The 25653-nt window shown below is 36.5% G+C and overlaps 1 protein-coding gene across 1 annotated transcript; it reads left to right on the top strand.

The window, feature by feature from the left end:
• Positions 1-346: 346 nt before the first annotated feature.
• LOC149085267 (peroxisomal trans-2-enoyl-CoA reductase-like) lies at positions 347-25275 on the top strand. The gene is made up of 8 exons (XM_089233179.1): positions 347-557; positions 1302-1432; positions 1620-1785; positions 1894-1975; positions 7023-7119; positions 9383-9487; positions 13985-14099; positions 25137-25275. Exons 1-8 carry the CDS (start codon positions 440-442, stop codon positions 25190-25192), a joined length of 870 nt encoding a protein of 289 aa, XP_089089305.1. The 5' UTR covers positions 347-439; the 3' UTR covers positions 25193-25275.
• The last annotated feature ends 378 nt before the right edge of the window (positions 25276-25653 follow it).

Raw genomic sequence — 25653 nt, 5'->3', positions numbered from 1 at the left:
TATCATTTATCGATTCATAATGCTAATAGATTCATTAGAAAACCAAACATAGAAATTGTGTTTCGGCAAGCCACTGTATTTATTGCATGTCAATATAATTATTATTATATAATATATATTATTATTATTATGATCGTTATAGTATTGTTAAATTATATCATTGTAATATTATAGTGTGAGCAAACGAGACGTAATGACAAAATAAAAGCGAAATCGTTAATAGACGCTGGTGTTTGGCGATAAGTTGCCAAACGTAACAGCAGGAGGTACACTTTACACATACGGTGATGTTTCTATAACGTCACAGTAGCCTAATTCTGATTGGCTGATAATGTCAAAAATATAAAAACTTAGAATTTCTAAGCGTTGTAATAACATAAGCTCATGCTATCAGCTGATTTGAACGGCCCACATCCTTTAACTGATGTAAACAAACACAATGTCTTCCTCTATGATGAGCGTCTTTAAGAAAGATTTGTTTTTGAATAAGGTTGCGATTGTCACTGGAGGTGGCACTGGAATCGGAAAAGCTATAGCTACAGAATTGCTTCATTTAGGTACTTTATCAAAAGCTAAAGTTGTTAGAATTACCATAGACTCCTGTAGATCCTAAGGAACTGAGATATACCTAACTGTAGATCATACATGCTCGAACCATGACCCGCGGAATAAATGTAGGCTTCAGAGTCACCTGATGTGGACCGCGACCTCAAACCTAATCGTGTAAAAATGAACTGGCACTTGAATAACCAGCATTGCAATTCCACATCACTTGAGTGGCCCAGAGGCGGATGTAACTGTCGGCGCGCCCGGTGCCACGACTTTTAAGGGTGGCCCCAAAACACCCAAACTTCATACTTTTTTCTAATTTAATTTAAGGGACCCAATATTCTTTTGCTCCCGGGGCCTCGATCGACTTTAATCCCCCACTGCCCATGACATATTCCCAGATCACTTAAGCTACTCGCTGCACATTTACAGATCATTCAAGTGGCCCGAGGCACATTTTCGGATCATTCAATTGTCAGTTTCTCATCCACTTAAAGTGTCGATTCGCGAAAGGGACCAACCTTAGAGTATTGACTGTAATATGTACAAAAAAAGTGTCTAGATCATTAATTTCCCTAACTTTTTGCTCCATCGCCCCCAACTCAAGTCAAGCCATAGGATCCTGTGCTAAACCCATAGCTTCTACCGCCCTCTTGGACCATTGGGAAGCACTGGTCTAGATAGTCTTTCAATCTAAATTTTTGTTTCTATTACATTATTTCACCTAATATTTTTTTATATTTCCAACACAGGATGTAAAGTTGTCATTTCTTCTCGGAAAGAAGAAAAGCTATTAGAAGCTGTAGAAGAACTCAAGTCAAAATGTATTAATGCTTTTCCACAAATAAATAGCATAGTTTGCAATATACGCAATGAAGATCAGGTATCTTTTTTTATTTCTTCAAAGTATTATTTTAAACTGCATAAGCAACCTCGGATTTTTGAGTTCTATCAAAGTATTTACAAACTTTGTTTTGTAGACTTATATATACATTTATAAATTTTTTTGTGCTTTGTTTTAAGTTGCTGTTTATAAAAGTACTGTAAAGTTCATTTTTTTGTATTTTCAGGTTAAAATTTTAATTAAAGAAACCTTAAGATTACACGGGAAAGTTGACTACCTTGTGAACAATGGTGGAGGGCAATTCATGTCTGCAGCTGCAGATATCAGTAGCAAAGGTTGGGATGCTGTAGTTGAAACAAATTTGAAAGGTCCTTTCCTTATGTCTAAAGAAGGTAATTATGATATGTGTGAATAAATTATTTTCATTTTATTTGACTATTATACACATACAAATTCAATTCTTGTTTAAATGGAGAAAACTAAATGTGCTTTGTTTTCAGTCTACATTCAATGGATGAAAAATAATGGAGGCGTTATTGTCAACATTTTAATGGATTTCTATCGAGGTGTTCCAATGATGAGGTAAGTGGAATATAGTACAGTTACTGCTTGATTCACATAGCACTGAGAAGTGATGTTAGCTGCCATTTATTTTACTGTTCTGCAATTTGCATCATTGTAAAAATTTTTTTGACTATGCTTAATGCCTGTTTTGCTCAAATAGTTTGCAGTCTTTGTTAATCATCTGTACGATATAAAGGAGATCAACTTTCATTTGCAAATTGAAACTTGTGCTTTCTAACATTTTATATAAACTTAACAATAAAAACATTTTAGAATGGATATGTAAAAATTGGCTTTTTTCCATTTGCCAGTACACATTAAATCTTTAAATCATTTCTGAAATTGGTCGCTAGTCATTAAAAAAGCCTTTTTGTTAAATTCATGCTAGGTGAATAACTTTTTCACTGATTTTGATCTAGTTGTGCTGGTTTTTTTTCACCATTAACATCTGTAATTTTTTTCCAACTGATTTAAACAATAAATCTAATGGAAAGATGAACTGAAATTATGACCTACTTTTTGGAAAACAAGGAGTGCTATTTTTAAAGGAGAGAGTAGGGGGGCCTACCTGTATTTTATTAAAATCCCTGACCATATGACTTGGGGTTCCTGTCACACAGTTTAACCTTTCTATCCCATTTCCATATCAACCATTAAAGAAAATGTCAATGGATAGAGAATAAGCTTCATCAGCAATGTGTGGAACTTGAAGCATGACTAGAGACAAGCCAAACTACGCTTGGAAACTTGACCCAATATAGCCAAAAACTAATTTCACTGAACAGGAAATAAATTGAACAGGGTATACAAACCATTACTGATCATGCTAATCTACTGAAACATATACGTAACTGCAAGGCCGTCTTAAGAGTATCATGGCCCCCCCGGGCCAAGTGGTTTTTCTGAGGCCCTACCTGGTAAATTCTAGAAAATTTTCACATCTCATTTTTGTGAGGCCCATTTTCTCTTGAGACGCCCGGGTGGGCCCATGTGTTAAGACAGCACTGCGTAACTGTGACTATACAGCTGAATCTGTATAGACACAGTAGCTCTGCCCTGTGTGCAGAGAAGACAGCAAAACTCCACCTCACCATATTAAACAATGCACTGTATTTTTTATCCCAAGGAGAAATTATTTATCATGTAGTAAATACAAAACCAGCTTCTACAACTTGTCAATTTTTTTTTTTTTTTTTGATAATACTGAACACCTGAATATAGGGTTGAGTATCAGCCAGTGCCGTCTTAAGGCATGGGCCTACCCGGGCCTCAATCGAAGAAACGGCCTCACAAAAATGAGATCTGGTTAAAGTTTTCAAGAATTCCTCGTAGGGCCTCAGAAAAATCACTTGGCCCGGGGGCCCATGATTATCTTAAGACGGCCCTGGTATCAGCTTCTGCTCTGATTCAAACTCTCATGTGTTATTACTTGATAATTAAATTTTGAGTTTTTCGCCATATCCTTAGTAAGTTTTCTCCAGGGCCAGATCTTGAATCCTGTGAGCTACTCAGTCACAGAAGGTGGCAACTGAACGGGGCAGATTTTTCAGGGGTGATATTTTAGGGAAGCAACTGAAAGGGAGGGTCAATTTTTCATCCCTAAAGTATCATTTGCTTTCACTTGCAAAGTGTCCAGAACTGGCCCTAGTCTTCTCTGCTCCCTGCCCAAGAAGTGTGGTGGTGAGATGCTCATCTATCACCATGAATGTTGCAGTCACGGTCCCAGGTTCAAACCCAGCGGAGAATATAAATAAAATATTTTCTTACATAACGAGCTTGAGGGGGCCACCAATGGATGGTACCTTCGTTTCCAGCCCAACTCATTAATGGCAGTAAATTGCAATATAGTGATTTGGTCAGAGTAGGTGTTTGGTGAAGTAGTCGTCTCCGCCCTTTCTTATTAAAGGAACTGCGAATAGGAATAGATGCCTCACTCACTTTTTCCCAAATCATTTTGCAGATCATCATTTGTCATTTCATTTATTCAAGCATAAAAAAATACATGTTCAATTGAAGGAATCGCACCTAAGGAGCCAGGAAAGGCGAATACTGGATATTTAATACATACATAAATTGATGAATATTAAGTATAAATGAGATAAACAAACAATATAAAATAATTATAGGGGAAAAAACAAAAGAGGAAAAAAAAAGGGAGGGGGAATAAACAAAATATCATTTAACTGTAACAACCATGATGGTGGTGATTTAGGTACATAAAGTGCTGGAGATATAAGCTGTAGGTGGAAAAAATAATATACAATGTATTCGAGGATGATGCCACTCTCCGCTATCCATACGATGTATACACATACATTGTATACATATGTATGCAAAAATGAATTCATTGAGTAAAATTACATTTATATATATATATATATGTCACCGGCAAAGCATAAAATCCTTCACTCCATAGAATGAGTTACGGATTATCACTCGTACTGTCCTGTGATTACAGTCTTCCCTCTCCCAATACTCTTCCAGACATACTTGGAAAATCTCCTCAGAAGGATACTTCTTCACACTTTTATGAACTGCAACTCTCATGAACTTTTACTTGATTTCAGAGTAAAGACGGATTACACTGCAAAAGTTTGGTAAAATATCTTTTGTAAAACTTGAAAAACAATCAATGAGCCTGTTGATTACATTGCCTGTTCGAATATAACTGATACACTTATTAGTTGTGTTTTAAGTTTTATAAAAGAACTTTTATCAAACTTTTATAGTGTAATCCTGGCCTAACAGACAAATTTTCCCAAGCTCTTCCTCCTGTGAGACCAATGAATGGTGATGATAGGGTCTCTCTCAGCATTTGCCTGGCACTTCTCCACATGTTGCTCAGCAGACATATTGATAATGTGATTATTCAAGTCAGATGCTAAGACCAAAAAAAAAAAATTCCCATTATGTACATATGCTGAGATAGATTTGAAGGGCTGGGACATGATAATGATCTCAATACTTATCCTGCCAGGGTGCATAGGTAACGGTACATGGTATTTTAATGGTGAATCATTGATCCTCAAGGCATACCTCCAATTAGAAAAAGTATCCAAAAAATGTGTTTAGACCTCAGATAAGTCATTCATATTGCAAGGGGTTGTATAGTTATTAAAATAAAAATGTTAATTTTTCACACTGGCACCCTGTCCTCAAAAACCGAATTAGAAAGTTGTTGCCCTGTCTCTCCTGATGCTAACAAAAAAAGAATTCCACGTTTCCAATGCAATATTCACTGAGATATTCTGATTCCATATATATATTCATATTGGATCAGTCAGCTCCTATTAGTGATGCAGTAGAGCATGGTAAAGTCTGGTATATGGGTCATTCCCTAAAAAATGTACATTCTACATTTTTGACATGAAAAATTCAAAGTTTAATTTTCAAAATAAATTTGATCTCAAATTATAGCCAATGACTTGAAGTTTTACCATTTCATATTTTTCACTTTAATTTTGTAATATTTTATTTTTTTGGGTTTTCAGGTACTCCCAGCCAGTAACTTAAATTACAGGTAACGATATCGCGTATATCTTTCTGAATTTTCATGAAATTCAACTGAAATTTTCATACAGGTTGCGTTATATATCTAATCTGGCAACCAAATTATGAAAAAAATAAAATACATATTTTCTGCAGATGCACAATTAAAAATTATTTACTAAAAATACCCATGTCTCATTGAATAAGAAACTATCAGATTCTCTAAATTTCTGTACATGGTATCTCATGTACAGTGCCAGATTTTCTGTGAGTTTATTAAAAACAATGCATATTATGAGCAAGAAAAAAAAAAACTCAATAAAAATTGGAATTTTTATTTTGGAATTTTTTCATGAACATACATGCTATTCTCACGAAAATGCACACGTGTATTGCATGAAGTTATTGCAATATTTTATGGAAGTTACAGATCATTTGCAGTTTTTATCATACAGGGTTGATCAAAGATCCTTTTTTTGTTTAATTTTTTGTTGGTTCCCTTAATGCACTCGTGACTGGAATTTCACTGGAAATTGTGAGTGCCAACATAGGGTTCACACGACTGAAATTTCAGAACAATTTACCCAGTATTTTTCTAGAAATTTGAAAAAATGTGTATCTAAAAAAAGACTGGCTTTTGGAAATATAATGTACATTCAAGCTCTTTCTTGAGTGAAAGTCCCACTTTCTCTTGGGCCTCTTCATTTGTAGCCCTGTAAAGGGAATTGAATTCTTTTCCTTTGCCTTAGCATTATTATTTTTTCCTTTTTCTGCCTCACTGCAGTTTGTCAAGTAAAAAAGTGTATTAGATATACAGGGAAAGAGTGGTGGTGGTGGGGGGGGGGGGAGAGAAAGAATGAAAAACTTGCTCCACTCATCCTTTTTTTGTCATTTCCTATGTATTAATAATAAAAGTTTGAGACATATTGCTGGTACTACAGAATTTTCTCGAGGGGGAGGGGGTGTTCAGATTTTTTTCCCTTCTAGGTGGGGATTTACATTTTTTCCTGCAAAATAACACTATAATCTTGGCTCAAGGGGGGTTAGAAACCCAAACCCCCTTTTGCTTACGCCAATGTGTACTTCAAATGTACATCACTAAACGTCATTGCCAAAAGCCTGTACATGAAAGAGTTAATTACCAAGTAATTACTGTCAATGTCCCCTCTAATTTGCAAAACTGCGCAACCAACATGTTTCTACACATACAGAGTTTCTGTCACTCAGAAAATTCTCATTGTATATGGGAGCATTTTGTTTTGTCTTGCACAGATGTAAAAATTCTGTGCCGAAAGTAACAACAGGTCTGCACAGGTAAATAATAAGTTAAAGGACATGTTGCTTACTGTACTTAAGCAACTGAATATTTAATCCAGTGAGATAATTTCTAAAGATCTATAATACTTGATGGTATTTTAGCTTTTAAAGTTGGTGCTGATATTTATAAAACCTATGAATGGTGTGCCACAAAAAGAGAAAAGGCATAGTGTAACTTTGGTTACCGAGCCACCACTTGTAATATTCTGTATTTTCATCAAATAATATTGTACAATCTCCATAAATTTCCTTTTAATAGTCATTCTGGAGCAGCTAGAAGCGGTCTGGACAATTTAACAAAAACATTAGCTATTGAGTGGGCAGAAAATGGAGTACGTGTTAATGCAGTAGCTCCTGTAAGTTTGCTTCTTACATACATTCTGGTACTGTTAGAATGCTTCTGTATATTTGTATTTTTTGGCATTCGAATTGCACAAACATAGATAAGTTTCATTTCAAAGAAAATTAATCATAGATTACACATTAATATACATGATTTTTAGCTATATGTTTAATACTGATCAGATGGAATCAAAACTCTAGTTTTTAAAGCCATAATGCTGTCATATCACTTGATCATTTGTGGTGATGATTGAATCAATGCTACCAAGTTTGCACTGTGTGATATTTTGTGAGTTTCAAAATATTCTTATTTGGTGTAGGTTTTTGAATATACGCTTGAAATACTCATTGAAAAATATTCTGTAAATTTGATCTAAACTTTTATAAAACGTATTAAGTTGCAGTCAATTTTGCAGAAGAAAATTTGAATTCATCAGAGCTTATTCAAATCTTAAAGTAAGTTTTTCTCAAAAATTTGTTTTCATTTGATAGCTGGTAAATAAAGGTACAGGTTTGTCTATAGCAGTAGTTCTTCACCTTTTTCGCCCCAGGGAGCCCTTTCTGGTATATAATTTCTATGGCAGAACCTCAGAGGCCTATTTTTTATTTTTTCATCAAAATTACTTATTTTCATTATTCAAAAATATAATTATTTTTTTCAAATTTACTGGTTTTTTTTTTATTTCCTCGAGCGGCCGCGGAGCCCCTGGGAGGTCACATGGAGCACCGGTTGAGAACCGCTGGTCTATAGTTTCAAAACGATTTATTTTTAAAATCGGTTTTTGGCTTTTTATAATCCCGCCATAGTGTTCTTTTTTTTTATTAGCAATGATGTATTGCTTTACGTCATTTTCAAAGATTACTGAGAATTACTGACAAAGATTACTATCATTATTTCTATAAAATAAAACTACAATAATATTTAATATCAAAATTATCACACACAGTGGGTTTCAATCAGTTCATTATATTGTATATTCTGTCTACAGACATATGAGAGTTATGATATTCTTTTGAATTCCAGTAGATTATTTTTCAATAACTTTGTGTAGACTACTTTTTTGTTCTTTACTGGAAGACTGTAAATATATTAATGGGAAAAGGTAAACCAATATACATACTCCAGCCATAGTTGTTACCTGCTATGGTTTAACTTTGCATAACTATATATAGTTAATCCAAGGCAATTAAATCAAGATTTACTAACATTCAATCACAATTTTGCCAAAAAAATTAACTTGGAAATTTTTAAAATATTTTTATTGAAAATATATGTTCCAAATTTTGGTCTATAATTCAACTACAATTCAATTCTTTGATTCAAGGGTATAATTTCCTTAGCTCTAAGGCATAGTTTGAAATACATACAGGGTGTTCTGTTTATGGACCGACAAACTCAGGGTTGTTAGTAGGCATCAAGAGGAACAAAAATTGCAATGGAAACAGGGTGTTGCAAACCACATTGAGAGGGTGAAAATCTCAAAAAACACATGCAGGTTTTGACATCACTCTGTAACAGCAAAAAGTACAATAACAACTACGAAAAGATTTATTTGATTCCATTTGAGGAGTGTGTGCATTGCGCAGGCTCCCTGCATCATGCCGTACTGGGAGGAAGATCCCTGTCTCCCGTAGTAGTTGATAGATCGTGGCAAAAGTAGTATGGTGTAGACAATGCCTCATTGCTGTTAGTAAGCACCCATTGCCATCTGCGTAAATCAGATGCATATCAGTGTATTTCTCGTTTGTTTAGTCGGCCATCACGATACTCATTGAAACAGACAACTAACTGCTACACATGCTTACTACTACAACAGCGCTAATTTACATTGTCCGCAGCGTGGACGACTACCCCAGCGCATGCATTTTCCAATGCTGCTTACGTCAGATATGGTGAGTGAACCCACAAACACATTCAGCGATCAACTGACATCCACATCTCTGAACTCAGAGCCTGCATGCATTTTTTGAGATTTTCACCCTCTCAACATGGTTTGCAATACCATACTCCACTGCAATTTTTGTTCCTCTTGATGCCTACTAACAACCCTCTGAGTTTGTCGGTCCATTAACAGAACACCATGTTTGAAATTTTTTTTTATTTATTTTGTCTAATCATGCTTTAATCTTCAATACCATACTCTTCATGTTTTTGTCACTCCTTTTATAGTTTTTATGTTACCATAAAAATAGTTAAAATGGTGATTAATTAATGTTTGAGTTCTTTGAATGATGTCTGTTGCCGACAATATTTAAATAATTGAATTATCACTTTAGGGCAGCTCAATTTATTCTGAGACAGCAGAAAAAAACTATGGTGTCAATGTATTCAGTGCAGTAAAACCTCATATTCCATCTCAAAGACTTGGACTGCCTGCTGAGGTAATAAATTTTAGCAATTTATCTAAACCTAAAAATTGTCTCCCACATTTTATGATTGTTATTTATACATAGTAAATAAATAGTGTGTATATGTATTACACAAGTATTATTATATATATTTACAAACTTCGTGAAATTTTTCTTTCTAATTTTACTATTTTATTATATTTTTTTATTTATCAATTTCTATTTTGTGTAATTATTCTCAAAAATAATTGATTTTAACTTATATTTCTAACATACTCAAATTTGAAAATTTTATTAAATATTTTTGTTAATGAAACTTGTGTGTGCAAAAAATGTAATGAACCTCATTTTCCAGTACCTAAGACACCTTTTTTATACATATCTTGCGCACTCCATCAAATCGCTGTATAAAATACAGTTAAACCTTTCTTTTGCACTCACCAGTGGAACAAAAAACTTGTCCGTAAAAGAGGGGTGACCGTTAATCAGGGGTTCGAATTGCATATTTTTATAATACAACAGGAAATTATTATTTGGCCATAAAAGAGGGATGACCGCATCTGAGTGGTGTTTGTTTAGAGGAGTTTTACTGTACATCCAGTTTTTTAGACCTATTTCCAAAAAGGAGATGTCTTATATGCCGGCAAATAAGGTAGATATTTAAAATAGTGGGTGGTTTATGACACGATGCATTAAAAATGATTGTAAAAATAACATACAAAAAAAGTAAAATTCTTTGATTAGATTTCCTTGGGAAAAGGGTGTGATGAGTTTAATTATCGACCAGTACCTAACATCATCTCATGAGATATCAGATGAAACTCACTGCAGTGAACAGAACAATATCAAAGCTATATTACTGATAGCTTTGACCAACTGAATCATGAATAAATGCTACCATTTTTAGACAGACTCTGCATAAGCAGAGATAGACTAGGAGGTTTGGAGGGGGAGCACTATGATAATGATATCAATACATATTTGCATGTACATAAATTATGTCGCCTGCATACACCTCTGATGTTGGGAGGTTGCCCCCCCCCCCCAACCACGATAACTCCTTGTATCTCTGCCCATGTGATTTGACTTGAATTGCTGAGATTGGTCATTTATTGTGCGTCCAGAACAGCCCTGTTTGGCATTAGCAGAGTGAAATCCTTTGTTTCAAGAAAAGAATTAAATAATGTTTTTTGTGTTTCTATGTGTAAAACTGGGAGTAAAATTTATCATGAAAACGGAAGGCTGTTTGTGAGACATATGTAAAAGTTAGGTTGCAGATCTTGTCTTACTTTGGACTGGGAAAAATTTTGAACTTTTAGTCGCCGTATTTTTAGGTATTCAATACTATCTGTTATGGGGATGATGTTAGCAGGATTGTTTGATTTAAGTGATGTTGGTTTCAACAAAGTGTTTTTTTAAAAAATAGCCCAAAGGAGCCTAAGTATAATTTTTTTCATATAAATTATCTGTTACTTAGATACAGTAGCCAAAATTTCTTTTCCATACCACATTTTCTAACCCTGGGCTACATTCTGATGCTCTATCTTTAGTGTGTGTGATTGCATCACACATTTATATGTGATGGTGTATTATCTCACACACTTGTTTTTCACAAAGAAGCAACAGCAGTGACTTCATTACCGTCACCTGTTAGAGGCAGGTGATCTTACAAAGACACTAACTGCCCCTAAAAGACGAGTGTAGGGTAATTCATTACCTCACAGCCATGAAGGCATTTTCATTTTACTACTATAGCACATCTGATATATTATCACCAGGCTTAACATCTATTAGTTTTTTTACATTGTATTTTCACCTTTACTCTATTAATTGAGGTTCTGAACTGTAGTGAATGATTTATGATAAATAATCAGTTACATATATACAGGGTGATAACTATCGACTGCCAAATAATTACATACATGATTCCTTGTGAAAAACTAATATGGAAAAGTTTTTCATTTAGGATCTCACAAATATTTAATGAGTTATGATGCTTTGAATTTTTGTGACATCATTTTTCTAATGGTCAGTTACATGCCAAACACCCACTGAAAGTAAATTTTTTTGCCAGCAGCGGGTTGCCACTTCTTGAAAATGAACTGAAATATTCAATCCCATTAAAAGCCTAGTTCAGCCTTCTTTCACGATTTGCGCTTTTCTGTCAATGTAGTGTGGCAGTATAACCTTGTTGTTACATGTAGCTTATGTGTGATTACGTGTTAGTTTCATCCACTATATTGGAAAATTTATCAGATCTGTAAAGTGTTAGTTAAACGAGATCTACTTGAAAATTTTTTTAACCAAATCAACACTTTTTCACCAAAATGTAGCAATTTCTTCTCTTTCAATATCAAGTCAAATTTTTTGAGACAATTGTGCATACAGTGTGTTGTGTTTACTACGCGATAATTTTTATACGTTGTCATTTTAATCAGATTACATGTTGATCAATGGAAAAGTGCAATCTTTGTAAAGTTATTTTAAAATTTCATTGCATTCATTTTACACGTAAAATGCTTTAATGAAGGATGTGAAAATGGTACCTCGACAAAGGTAACTTCTAAAAACAGTAAAATAATAACAATGATTCAATCAGAAACTTTCAATCAAACTAGTCATTTTATGAATTGACATATTTAAAATAACCAGTGGTTTCAGATATTTTTTATTGATTATTCATTGAGTCACATCACATTTTCATACTGATTTCTGCATGTTGCAATGAAGATTTTTCATTTCCTTTTGACTGCAATAGATTTTTATCATGCTGGAATATTAATAAATTTTTTACTTTACCTTTTCACGCAAAGCATTTGGACTACTTTGAAATTTATTCCAGCTTGCATGATTCACACAGAACTTGGTCATTTTTTGAGATGATGGTTTATTCTGGGGCATATTTATTGGATTAGATTTTGATTTTTGTAGTGCAAGGACCAATTAGGTCAAACTGTGCCAAAAAAAAAATTACCAATTGAAAATAATTGTGCTCGTCATGTCAGCAAAGGAGGCATATTTATATTAGCAGAGACAGACTTCAAGATATTGCTGCTCTAGGCACCACTATTGTATGTATTTAGTTTCTTAATTTGTTTCCGAAAAATCATTCTTAGTCCTTTCCCCCAGCTCTCAATTTTCAAAATGAAAGCCATGTCTCTACTGTCTATTGTAATAAATATGGTTTTGAGTAGGGGCCTACTGTTGCATAAACACATTCATAGCTGCTGTGGTGATAGTGACGAACTTGCATCATGGGGACCCGGCTTCGAACCCCACCGTCCCCACAATGGTGGTCGGCTGAAGCTTTCAAATGCAAAAAAATTTGTGTCATCGCGTTAATTTGTTTTTTTTCCCTTCAAAATAATGTTAAAAAGTTATGAATTATAGCGTAAATGTGAACAAGAAAAAACGCTTTTAACGCAATTTTCACAAATTGCAGTTTTTCAGCTCATCCGTTTAAGATATGAACTACACCAAAAATTCTGAAATTTTGTAGAAATATTTATACAGCATGTTTTAGTGAGATGAACCTCAAACTTTGATATCTGATCATCTGTTAGAATTTTATGAATTTTAAAGTTTGAAAAAATGTATAAATTTAAAAAATCTGAGAATTTTCAATATTTATTTTAAAAAATACTTAGGTTAACTTCTAAATCTGATTTTCATTTTACTAACACATGGTGAGTAACACATTTGAGAAAAATTTCAGAATTTTGGGGGGCAGCAGTAGTTTTTTTAATCTTACAGATGAACTCAAAAACTCTGCAATCTTAGAAAATCGTAAATACACAACAAAAGAGGGAAAAGAAACTGGGGTTTACTTTCTCAATTTCTTCGGATTATATCATTGTTCAGTTTAAAATAACGCCAAGTTATACGTTTGGTGAGTTTGGCAGGATTTTGAAGTGACATCAATTTTTTAAAGCGTTATAACTCATTAACTATGGGTTGTATCCAAAAACTGAAAACACTTTCCCATATCAGTTTTTCACAAGGAATGTAATTATTGGGTGGTTGATAGTTGCCACCCTGTTTATACAAATACAAGGCTACACAGCAGGCAAAATGCCCAACGAGGTGGCTGAGAATGCCCAGTAAGGTGGCATATTAAATTATTGCTTACTAATCTACATTAGTTATTCAATTTTATTTATTTATTATTATGTATATCAATTTTATTAGTTATTCAATTTGATTCAATATTATTTATTAAACAAATTTCATATTTTTACTTAGTTTTTATCAGTTTTTGCCAAATAGCTTCATGATCTAAATTATGAAGCTCTACAAAACAATACAGTTAAAAATTAATAAAACTCTACAGTTGAAAATTAACAAAACTCTACAGTTGAAAATTAACAAAACTCTACAGTTGAAAATTAACAAAACTCTACAGTTGAAAATTAACAAAACTCTACAGTTGAAAATTAACAAAACTCTACAGTTGAAAATTAACAAAACTCTACAGTTATTTTTACTAGAGAGCGAATGAAATAATTTTTTTTTTAAACACATTTTCAATAGGTTTCATCTGCAGTGTGTTTCTTGCTATCACCTGGGGCATCTTTTATATCAGGAGAAACATTAGCTGTTGATGCAGGTGGAAGACTATACAGTCCTCTATTCTGGAAAATTCCGGGTAAATGCTGAAGAAATTTTATTCCTTTATCAGTGATTGTAATTTTGACTTCATTGTTCTTAAAACAAATGCTTTATCAAAATTCAGACATTGTTTTTCAAATATGCTATCTTCTCATTTTCCCATCTTTTTTCATCATTAGCAATGAAAATCTAAGATTAATATTTTTTAAAGAAAATTTGAATTTCAGATAACCTTGAGCATCATAAATTTGCAGCAGAAAGTAACTTATTAGTATTTCTTCCAATTAGATTAGTATGAGATATCTTGTTGGCATCAGGGAAACAGATATCAAAGTGATTCTTGACATTTTCTGCTAGCTTTTTATGACTTGAGAGCAATGTACGAACACTTTTACAAAATTTTATTGTAAATAGCTTATATAGCTAACTACTACACCTGGCAAAAAGTGTTCTATCTTATACAGAAATACTAGCAATAATACATTTAAAATTTATAAAGTTAAATGAAAAAGAAATTTCAGTGAAACCATTCTATTCTAAATAGAGAAAAAATTATAAATTTATAACAATGTGACCTTGAAAATGAGTTAATGAACTGGGATCATGCAGGAAAAAGTGGTCGATCAGCACTTTGGTGGGAAATAGGTGTTTGATTTGCTGTTTAAAAAAATATATATATATATTGGCTCGAAATATGTAAGTGAAATAATGTTTGCACAATTGCAACATAACCAGGCAATTCATAAAAAATTTACGCAATAGGGTTTTTATCATTATAACTTTTTCTGAAGCGCTAAAAGATGGCTCACAAAAGATATTTTTCTGATCTCAAAAGCTTATAATTTTAACATGTTGGAAGGACAGAGTTGCTCAAAGGGAAGTTGCAGGATTGTTTAACTGCGCTCTAGTGAGCTATCTTTGGAAAAATATCATAGGACTTTTGCTGCGATAGCAAGGTGCTTCTTCATCTTGTAATGTAAAGTTTGTTGAATCCCAAAGCCATTTATAGACACTTGGAATGAAAAAATTTTCTATAATGTAGAACTTCTGAAATCCCAGTATGCTTCACGATGCAAAGTTTTTGATTTGTTGGCTGTTATGCATGTCCAAAATTAAATGAATGACAAAACAAACTTTATTCTTTTTCTTATCAATGAATTCATCATTAAGCGTTTCTCCTGTTCTCCATACAAATTTATTATAGACATCTTCAGTGTTCAAGCTGATTCTTGACTCTTCATTGTAAAGTCAGTTGAAACATCTTCCACTCATCCATTATCCAGCTGACATGATTTTTTACACCTTTGCAATCGAGATCTCATCTGCTGCCAATTTGAATGAGGTTTAGATTTTTATTTGCAGTACCTAAATTTCTCTTCTTGTGAAAGATTGCTTAAAGTATGGTTACAGATACAAACCTTATACTTTGCTCACTCTGCATTCAGGTGTTTCAGGGTGGCACAATGATTCTTCTTGTTACGTGCAATGAGTTTTCTACCATCTTTGCGATTCCAGGTGTGAGACGAGCAGGGGTAGATCTAGAGCTCACTGTTGAGAGGGGGGTGACTTACAAAAAATCGCTAAAAAATTAGTCTCAGCATGTTGTCCCATATTTTCCATGACAATCCCACTTTCTGTTTTTTTTTCCATCCCGACTTTTTGAAAAAATTTCCCAGTTTTACCCGTTTTTTTAATCAGTTTTCTTGAATTAGTTCTTTAATTTGTTGTTGCAATATTATCATATAAAAGTTCTGAAAATTTCATGAGTTATCGCATTTTGCTTGGGGGTGCGATCACCCCATAGATCTGCCCCTGGAAATGAGCCAGATGCAAATTCTCAACACTGTCAGTCCCTCTTGATGTTTTTCCAAAGATACCTCACAGTACCTCAGTTAAACAAACCTCCCTTTGAGGAATTCCTGCTTTGAACATGAAAATTATCAGCTTTTGAGATCATCAGAAAGAAATCTTTTCCATCTCTAAGCGCTTCAGAAAAAGTTATAATGATGAAAACCTTGTTGCATTCATTTTTTATACATTGTCTGGTCACCCTGAGCAAAATTATTTTATTTACATATTGTGAGCCAACAATTTTTTTTAAAACAGTGGTGAGAACATATTTCCCACATATGTGTTGATCGAACACTTTTTTCCTGTGTGTTGACAATTCATAAATTGATTTTCAAGTTCACATTGGAATAAATGTATAATTTTTTTCATTTATTCAGTATTTATAATGATCGTTTTCATAAAGAAGTTTCACTGAAAGGAAAAGTTGTTTTTTTTTTGTTTTAGTTTTTGATATTTTAAACGTGATATTGCTAGTTTAGGCACCCAGTTTAGGGACCGATGCAGGGCACCGGTGTGTAGGCGCCTATCTGTAGGACCGGTTGTTGAGCTCCATTATTAAATATAATAACAATCAGAAGGTTTTATATAATACATGTTTAATTTGGTACGGACACATAAAAATGAAAGACATCACATGACAATGGTTGCTTGCCGATTGCGAAGAAAAACATTCGATTTTTTATCGCAACTTGCGTTGCTAGGTAACAAAATATTCGCATCAGAAAATTGCGAAGTGCGACGTCATAATTTTTCCGCAATCGGTGAAAGTTCAAGTAGAGGTCGCTACACACTCCCCCCCTAGTGTCAACGAAATGTCGTGGTCGAGTATCTGTCGGGGAAGTGGACATGACGACCGGAACGAGTCACAGTTGCTGGTACTGTACTTGGATGGACGGGTGACGTCGAAGGCACTTGGGTATGCTGGTCACTTAAGAAAGCTGGGATCAACCGATCGATGGAGATTCTCCTGGATGTCCCGTTGAAGTCGATGTCGAAGAATTTATCTCGTCGATCTTTGACCAGAAATGGGCCTTGATATGTTGGTTGCAAGGCAGAGTGTGGTGCATCGTTACGCAGGAAGACATGAGATGCGGATTGTAGACATGTAGGAACATATGTTGGCGTAGATCCGTGAGTTGTTGTAGGTATGGGTTTCATTGGACGCATTAGTTTTTGAAGTTGATGGACGAAATCGGATTGTTTGACGTCTGGTATTGCGGAGAAGTACTCGCCAGGCAGTTGCAATGGTGATCCGTAGAGGATTTCGGCGGAGGAGCATCCTAAATCTTCTTTCACTGCGGATCTCAGGCCTAGTAGTGCTAATGGAAGAGCTTCAACCCAAGCTGCATGGGATTGGATTCGGCATCTTAGGGCAGCTTTCAGAGATCGGTGTTGTCTCTCGATGAGTCCATTCGCCTGAGGATGATATGCGTTCGTCTTGTGATGTTGGAATCCGAGGTATCTGCTTAAGGTTTGGAAAAGATGACTCTCAAACTGTCTTCCTTGGTCTGTGGTAATCTTCTGTGGTATGCCAAATCTGGCAAACCAGGTCGCAATTAGGGCTTTGGCGACTGTTTCGGCAGTTTGGTCTGACATAGGTGTGGCTTCGATCCATCTGGAATATCTGTCTATTATCGTTAGGAGGTACCGTGAGCCTTGGCATAATGGCAATGGGCCAACTATGTCGAGATTGATGTGTTGAAATCTATTGTTTGGTACTTTGAATTCGGCCAGAGCGCAACGAGTGTGTCGGTGAACTTTAGAACGTTGGCATGCAATGCATGCTCTAGTCCACGCCTGACAATCTTTTTTGATGTTGCGCCAGATGAAGCGTTGAGAAACCAACTTGGTAGTAGCTTTGATACCTGAATGAGAAAGCGTATGGAGTGATTCAAAAGCTTGTCTTCTGTGTGATTCTGGAATATAAGGACGAATGTGTCCCGTAGAAATGTCACAAAACAAGTGCTTCGTTATATTACTGTCCGGCAAACGCAGTTTGACGATTTTCAATGATGAGCTTTGTTGGAGTTCACGTAATTCATCGTCACATTGAGAGTCGGCAATCGCATCGTAGTCGATTGGTGATGGAGAAGCAATAGTTGCGATGCGTGACAAAGTGTCAGCAACTACATTGTTTGGTCCGGGAATATACCTGATATCAGTAGTAAATTCTGCGATATAATTTAATTGCCGTAGTTGTCGAGGCGAAGCTTTGTTCGGGTCTTGTTTGAAGGCATACATCAATGGACGATGGTCACTATAAATGGTAAAATGACGTCCTTCTAGCTGGCATTTGAAATGTTTAACTGCGCTATAAATAGCTAGAAGTTCTCTGTCATACGCACTGTATTTTACTTGAGACTGGGAGAGTGTGCGAGAGAAAAAACTGAGGGGTTGGATCACACCGTCATGCTCTTGCTGTAACACTGCACCGATGGCATTGTCCGATGCATCTGCTACGAGAGAAATGTGCGCATTTGGCTTTGGATGAACGAGCAAAGTGGCGTTGCATAGCGCTTCCTTGACATCAGCGAAGGCTTGTGAAGCTTGTTGAGTCCAATTGAGTGGTTTCCGGCTGTTTTTCGTATGACCTGCTAACATAGCGGTGAGTGGTCGCTGCAGGTCCGCACACTTAGGTATGAACCGGTGGTAAAAATTCAACATGCCCAGAAATCGGCGCAAGGAAGTGGCGGAAGTGGGTTGCATAAAGTTCTTGATGACATCTACTTTGGCGGATAACGGTTTGAGTCCATTCTTGCTAATTTCATATCCCAAGAATTTGATGGTCGGGACGCCAAATATGCATTTTGGCACATTTATGCACAGTCCGTATTCGTCAAGTCGACTGAATACTTCACGTAAGTGTTGGAGATGAGTTTGCTCGTCTGGAGAAGCTACCAGGATATCGTCTAAATAACAGAATACGAATTCCAATCCTTGTAGGATCGTATTCATGAATCTCTGGAAGGTCTGCGCTGCATTGCGTAATCCAAAGGTCATATACGGAAATTTGAAGAGTCCAAACGGTGTAGTAATTGCTGTTTTTGGAATATCCGGCTCGTGCACTGGAATTTGTTGATACGCTCTAATCAGGTCGATTGAGGAATATATTGTCGTTCCGTGGAGAATGTGCGAGCAATCTGTGAGGAAAGGAATCGGGTAACGATCAGGAACTGTGATTTTGTTTAGTGCTCTATAGTCTCCACACGGTCTCCAGTCGCCAGATTTCTTTGGCACTAGATGGAGTGGACTAGACCAACTGCTCTTCGAAGGCTGACAAAGTCCTTGTTGCATCATGAACTCGAACTCTTTTCGCGCAACTTTCAACTTTTCCGTGGAAAGCCGTCGAGGTCGGGCAAAAACTGGTGGACCTGTAGTCTCAATGAAGTGCTTGATATTGTGCTCTTTAATTCTATTATTTTGGATGTGTGGACGGAGAATATCAGGAAACTCTTTGACTATATCCCGATATGGCGATGATAATAGGTCGATACCGTTCAAGCAAAAAGATGGAGCTGCGATATTTCTTGCAATGGAACAAGTGGCAGATAGCAAGGTCGTTCCATCGATGAGGCGATGATGTTTGCTATCGACTAACAGATTGAAATGCGATAGAAAATCTACACCAATAATTGGTTGGGTTACGTCGGCTATGATGAACGGCCAAGCAAATGTCCTTCGGAGGTTCAAATTCAATGTTAGAAGTTTGGTACCGTAAGTTGAGATAGAGGAACCATTGGCGGCTGTAAGAATCAACTTCTCGGGTTTCTTGTGGGTATTGACGACAGTTCGCGGGACGACTGACACATCAGCGCCCGTGTCGATCAAAAAAGTCCAGTTGGTGGAAGGATCGGCCAGTATGACTCTGTCGACGAATTGGCAGCCGTGGCCTTGGCCGGTGGACGACTGCCTTATTAGTTTCCCGGTGAGGTTTTGAAGGAGCAGGGCTGTTGACATTTCTTAGCCTGAGCTCCGAAACTGGTGTGATAGAAGCAGAAGCCATTTTTAGCTTGTTTGTATTGGGCTCGGCTGTGGGATCGCGAGCGAGAATACCGTTCGCGATGACGGAATCGAGGTCTAGGCTGTCGCTGTGAAGTGTGAATAGCGGCCTTCAGCTCACTCAACTCTTTGGTCAGAGCTGCGACTTGTTGCTCCAGTGATTGGCTGATTGCGTTCTCAGGTCGACCGGATGCTGAACAGATATTTGGAATGGCCAACTCAGCGATTTTATCTGCCATCGAAGCGAGTTGTGGAAGCCCTTCGCTCGAAGCAGCTAGTATAGCTTGGACGTTAGCGGGGAGTCGCGCTAACCACAACGATTTCAGCAAGTCATCACTAAAGTTACGTCCGGCAAGCTCACGCATTCTGGCAAGCAGATGCGATGGTTTTTGATCTCCTAGTTCTAAACCTTGCAGTAGCGTACGGATTTTCGATGATTCGCTCTCCGCGTAAACCTGAATCAATCGTGTCTTCAGCGCGTCGTATTTATTCTGCTGGGGAGGTTCTAGAACTAAATCTTGGACTGTCGATAAAATATCGGCATCGATACCAGCGATAGTATGGTTGAACTTCGTAGCATCGGCAGTTATCGCTGCGATCGAGAATTGTGCTTCTAGTTGGATAAACCACAAGTTTGGATTGTTTCTCCAAAATGGAGGCGGCTTTATAGCGACGCGATCGACATTCGGCGGATTGTCCATTTGGAACGGAGGAAACGATTACTCGCTTACCTTGAGAAGCTTGCTGTTCGAAATCATGGCGCTGTTCGAAATCACGGCGCTGTTCGAAATCACGTCCGGCGTCGCCAGTTTAGGCACCCAGTTTAGGGACCGATGCAGGGCACCGGTGTGTAGGCGCCTATCTGTAGGACCGGTTGTTGAGCTCCATTATTAAATATAATAACAATCAGAAGGTTTTATATAATACATGTTTAATTTGGTACGGACACATAAAAATGAAAGACATCACATGACAATGGTTGCTTGCCGACTGCGAAGAAAAACATTCGATTTTTTATCGCAACTTGCGTTGCTAGGTAACAAAATATTCGCATCAGAAAATTGCGAAGTGCGACATCATAATTTTTCCGCAATCGGTGAAAGTTCAAGTAGAGGTCGCTACACTAGTGTTTCTGTATATCAGCAGTTCTCAACCTTTTTTGAGAGCAGAGCCCTTTTTAGTAAAACAATTCTATGGTGGAGCCCCATAGGCCTATTTTTTAATTACTCATCAGTTACTGATTTTTGTTATTCGAACATATTTATAATTTTTTTTTTTTAATTTACTGTTTTTTTGTATTTTTCTGGAGCATCCGCAGAGCCCCTAGAGAGTGCACATGGAGCACTGGTTGACCGCTGCTGTATATGATCAGAAAACTTTTTGCTAGGGGTAGTATATACTGGTTCACAGAAACTTTGTCCCTGGCATCTCGCCCTTAGCATGTTTTGTTGCCGCTACATTTGGCCCCCGGAAATTTTGCCTCTGATATTTTGCCTGCCTGACCATATGAGTGACTAATTGAGTGATGCTATCAGTGATCAAGTGAGTTGGACATTTATCCTGACATTTTACCTGCCCTGCCATATCAGTGACCATATGAATGATGGTACAAATGATGAAGTGAGTGATCAAGTAATTTTGACATTTACCCGTGACATTTTGCCTACCCTGACTGTATGGGTGACCCTATGAATGATCAAGTGAATTGGAAATCTATCCCTTGACATTTTTGCCTGCCCTGACCATATGAATGATGGTGTGAGTGATCAAGTGAGTTGGACATTTACCCATGACATTTTTCCTACCCTAACTGTATGATTGTCCAAGTGAGTGATCATATGAGTGACCCTATCAGTGATCATATGAGTGACCCTATCAGTGATCAAGTGAGTTGGACATTTTGCCGGTCCTGACTATATGAGTGAACATATGAATGATTGTACGAGTGAACAAGTGAGTGACTGTATGAGTGAACAAGTGAGTGACTGTATGAGTGAACAAGTGAGTGACTGTATGAGTGATCAAGTAAGTTGGACCCATGACATTTTGCCTACCCTGACCATATGAGTGACCCTATCAGTGATCAAGGGAGTTGGACATTTACCCCCCTGATATTTTGCCTGCCCTGTCCGTTTTGAGTGACCATACGAGTCCCCAAAGTAGAATGTTTTGAATTGTTGTGCAAAAAGCCCTCGGTTGACTGGAAATGTGATCTGTAGTAAAAATTCCCATAATAGTGTTTTCTACATTTTTCTTAAAATTCTTCCAGATTGTTCTGCAACGTATGTCACAGATTTTGGCATATTCTGCTTTGTGGGTATTCTGGGACCCTATCAGTGATCAAGTGTGACCATATGAATGATGGTATGAGTGACTAAGTGATTGCCCATGTGTATGCGTGAGAGAGAAAAAATTAGAAATTTACTCCTCCCCATTTCACCTGCCCTGACCATATGAGCAAGCATATTAATGATGGTATGAGTGACGAAATAAGTGACTGTGTATGTGTGATCAAGTGAGTTGGAAATTTACTCCCTGACATTTCACCTGTCCTGACCATATGAGCGATGGTGTGAATGACTGTATGAGTGAACATAATATGAATGATGGTACGAGTGACTGCATGAATGATTAAGTTGGACATTTATCCACTGGCATTTCACCTGCCCTGAGCGTATGAGTGACCATAGGAATAACAACAGGAGTAACAAAGTGAAGGACCAAGTAAGTGATCAGATCACATGAGTCATCAAGTGAATGACTGTATGAGTGACCAACTGAGCAACTACGTGAGTTGGATATTCAGTCCCATTTTGCCCCTTGTGTAATGTTAGGTGAGTATGTGGCAAAATTTTTTTGCTGTCACAAATGAATTACCGTACGTAGGAAGCAGGGAACTTTGAGGGATTTTAATGTTTTTCTTCAGGACTGTTATACTTTAGCTTATGTTGAGAAATTTTGCAGCAACGTAAATTTGGAAAAAATTATTTTATGCTTCACTGCAAATTCAAAATTCTTAGTGCTGATTAAAGTACTATGTAACCACCTATAAGAGGGGGATGAGAAAGGGATCAACTTTGCAGACACTCAACCACTCACTTAGTCAACCATATGGTCACTCACACTGTCACTCACTTGGTTGCTCAAATATGGTCACTCATCACTCACTTGGTCACCTATGTGGTCAGTCACTCAATCATATGATCATTTACTTGGTGACTCATATAATCAATCACTCACATTGGTAACTAATATGGACACCCACTTGGTCACTCATACAGTGAATTCACTCAGTCGCTCACTCTGGAACTCATACAAGCAACCACTCATGTGGACATTCATATGGTTAATCACTTGGTCACTCATATGGTGAGTCACTTCATTGCTCACATACAGTGTATCATTCAGTCACTCTTGTGGTCAATCACTTGGTCACTCACTTGGATACTCATACTGTCACTCACTCGTCCACTCATTTGATCACTCATACATTCAATCACTCACTTGGGCACTATACAGTCAATTGCACACTCACAGATAGTCTCTCGTGTGGTCAGTCATTCTGTCACTCAATCATTTGTATGTTCACTAACGCACTTCTACACTCGATTTCACACTCACTTGGTCACTCATCCACTTATATTGCCATTCACACAGTCAGTCACTCATACATTCAAGGCAGGTGAGATGTCATGTGTGAAACGTACCTGGGGCCAATGTAACAGGAACAAAATGTTCCAGGCAGTGTCGTCTTAATGAGGCCTCCTGACATCTGTATCCTTTCAATGTGTAAACATATTCAAAAAATGAAATTTTTCTTCATAACTCAAGCCCAGTGTGCTAACAAGGACACGTAGCTCTACTCTGCACCCCTTCAACGAAACTTACGTCCCTCTGTAGGTATGGTCTCCAAAACCATGCAGCATACTCCAGTCTAGGACGAAGTAAGCCTCAAAAAAGCAGAAGAATGATTTTAGAAGAACACGAAGAGACCTTTTTCAAAATGAAACTGAGCATTCTAATCGCTTTTTTGACCACCACTGAACAATGTTCAGAAAACCGAAGCCACTCATCAATGAGAATTCCCAAATCGGTGACCCTAGTTGCATCTAAAATAGTGATACCATTCAACTCGTAAGAGAAACATGGGTTGTTTGAACCAAAATAAGAGATCATGCACTTGTCAATGCTAAACGTCATGCTCCATTCATTTGCCCATGTTCCAATTCTGTTTAAGTGGGTATTACTAGAATTGGTAAGGGATAATTCTAGGTTGTGGTGTCACAGGGAGTTTTTCTCTAATAGGGTTGTGAATAAATGGAATAGCTTGCCTCCAGGGGAAGGGCGTGAATTCTAACATGATTGACACGTTTAAAAAGAAATACAATAAACATATTGGAATAAATCAAAAAGCCATCCATACCTTGATGAAACAACCATAATTTTTTATGGGCAGTATATTTATATTTTATCATAATTAGTGGTTTTTTATTGCTCTTATTGGGTTGCTGTATTTTTGATATACGTAGTTTAGATATATATTCGACATCCATATCTTTTATGGGCATCAGCCTCCTCGTTGGGTATTTTGTCTGTTGTGGCATTTGTATAACAGGCTGTAAGTGGATTCAAATGACTCACCTAGTAAGCCCCTTCAAATAAAGTTTGGATCGTGACTTATAGCTCAAGAATCCCAGGCTGTAAGATTTTTATAACCCATTTTGGAATAAAATTTTTGTCATGAGATCAATTTTATTGCTCAAGAATACTTCTGTTACAAGAGGGTTTTTAGAGCCCATTTTGAATGTCACTGTGAATAAACTTTGGGTCATGACCCATAGCTCAAACATCTCTGGGTTTTAAGAGTGTATTGTAAGACCTATTTCAAAGCCATTATGAATCAAGTTTGGATCGTGACCCATAGTGCAAGAATATCTGGTTCAAAGTAGATTTGTACAATTCATTTTGGAAAAACATTGCAAATAAAGTTTCCATCGTGACCCATAGCTCAAGAATACTCGGCTGTAAGAGGGTTTATGTGACCCTTCTCGGAAGTCTTTGCGACCCAAGTTTGTGCTGCAACCCATAGGTTAATAACTCCTGTACTATTTAATATGGTTATGAAAATCACCATCATTAGTTTCTATACTTCAGATCTGTTATCTTTCATGTTTCTATACTTTGGATATTATTTTAAAAATTGGTTTTTATTTCATTTGTATAGATCATGATAAATTACCACCTTTCAATGGAAGCGGTAATCTTCAATCAAATATGTGATGATGACACAAGCATTTTGAAGAAAAGCTGGCATACTTTATATGAAATTTTATATTTTTTTAGTAAAGGATTGAATTCTTAAATACTATTTATATGTGGCTTATTTTTCCACCTACCATAATATTGAATTCTTTAGCACCTTCTGTACGAACTTAAAAACTGCACTTCGAGTAACAATTAAATAAGATAAACAAATAAGATTTTATGGAAAACTTCAAGCTTTTATAAGAAATTCTTAAATCTTCTAAATTGGATAGAAATACTCTTGCGATTCACAAGCGCAAGGTGTAGCAGAGTTCGAAGCACAATACGACTGACATAACTAATAACTAACTTTATTATAAATTAAAACGAAAACATTACATAACACTCATGAAGGTATGCAACTTATTCTGCGCGAGTGCAAACATCCACTGGTGACAAAACAAACCGATGTGGCAGTATAACATACACAGTTGCTA

The sequence above is a fragment of the Pholcus phalangioides genome, unplaced genomic scaffold (genome assembly GCF_987345545.1).
Source record: "Pholcus phalangioides strain wild (caught in Gottingen) unplaced genomic scaffold, Ppha-v1.0 ptg000007l_1, whole genome shotgun sequence".
Taxonomy (NCBI): Eukaryota; Metazoa; Arthropoda; class Arachnida; order Araneae; family Pholcidae; genus Pholcus; species Pholcus phalangioides.
The sequence above is the reverse complement of the archived record's forward strand: the minus strand, read 5'-3'. Positions and strand labels throughout refer to the sequence as shown.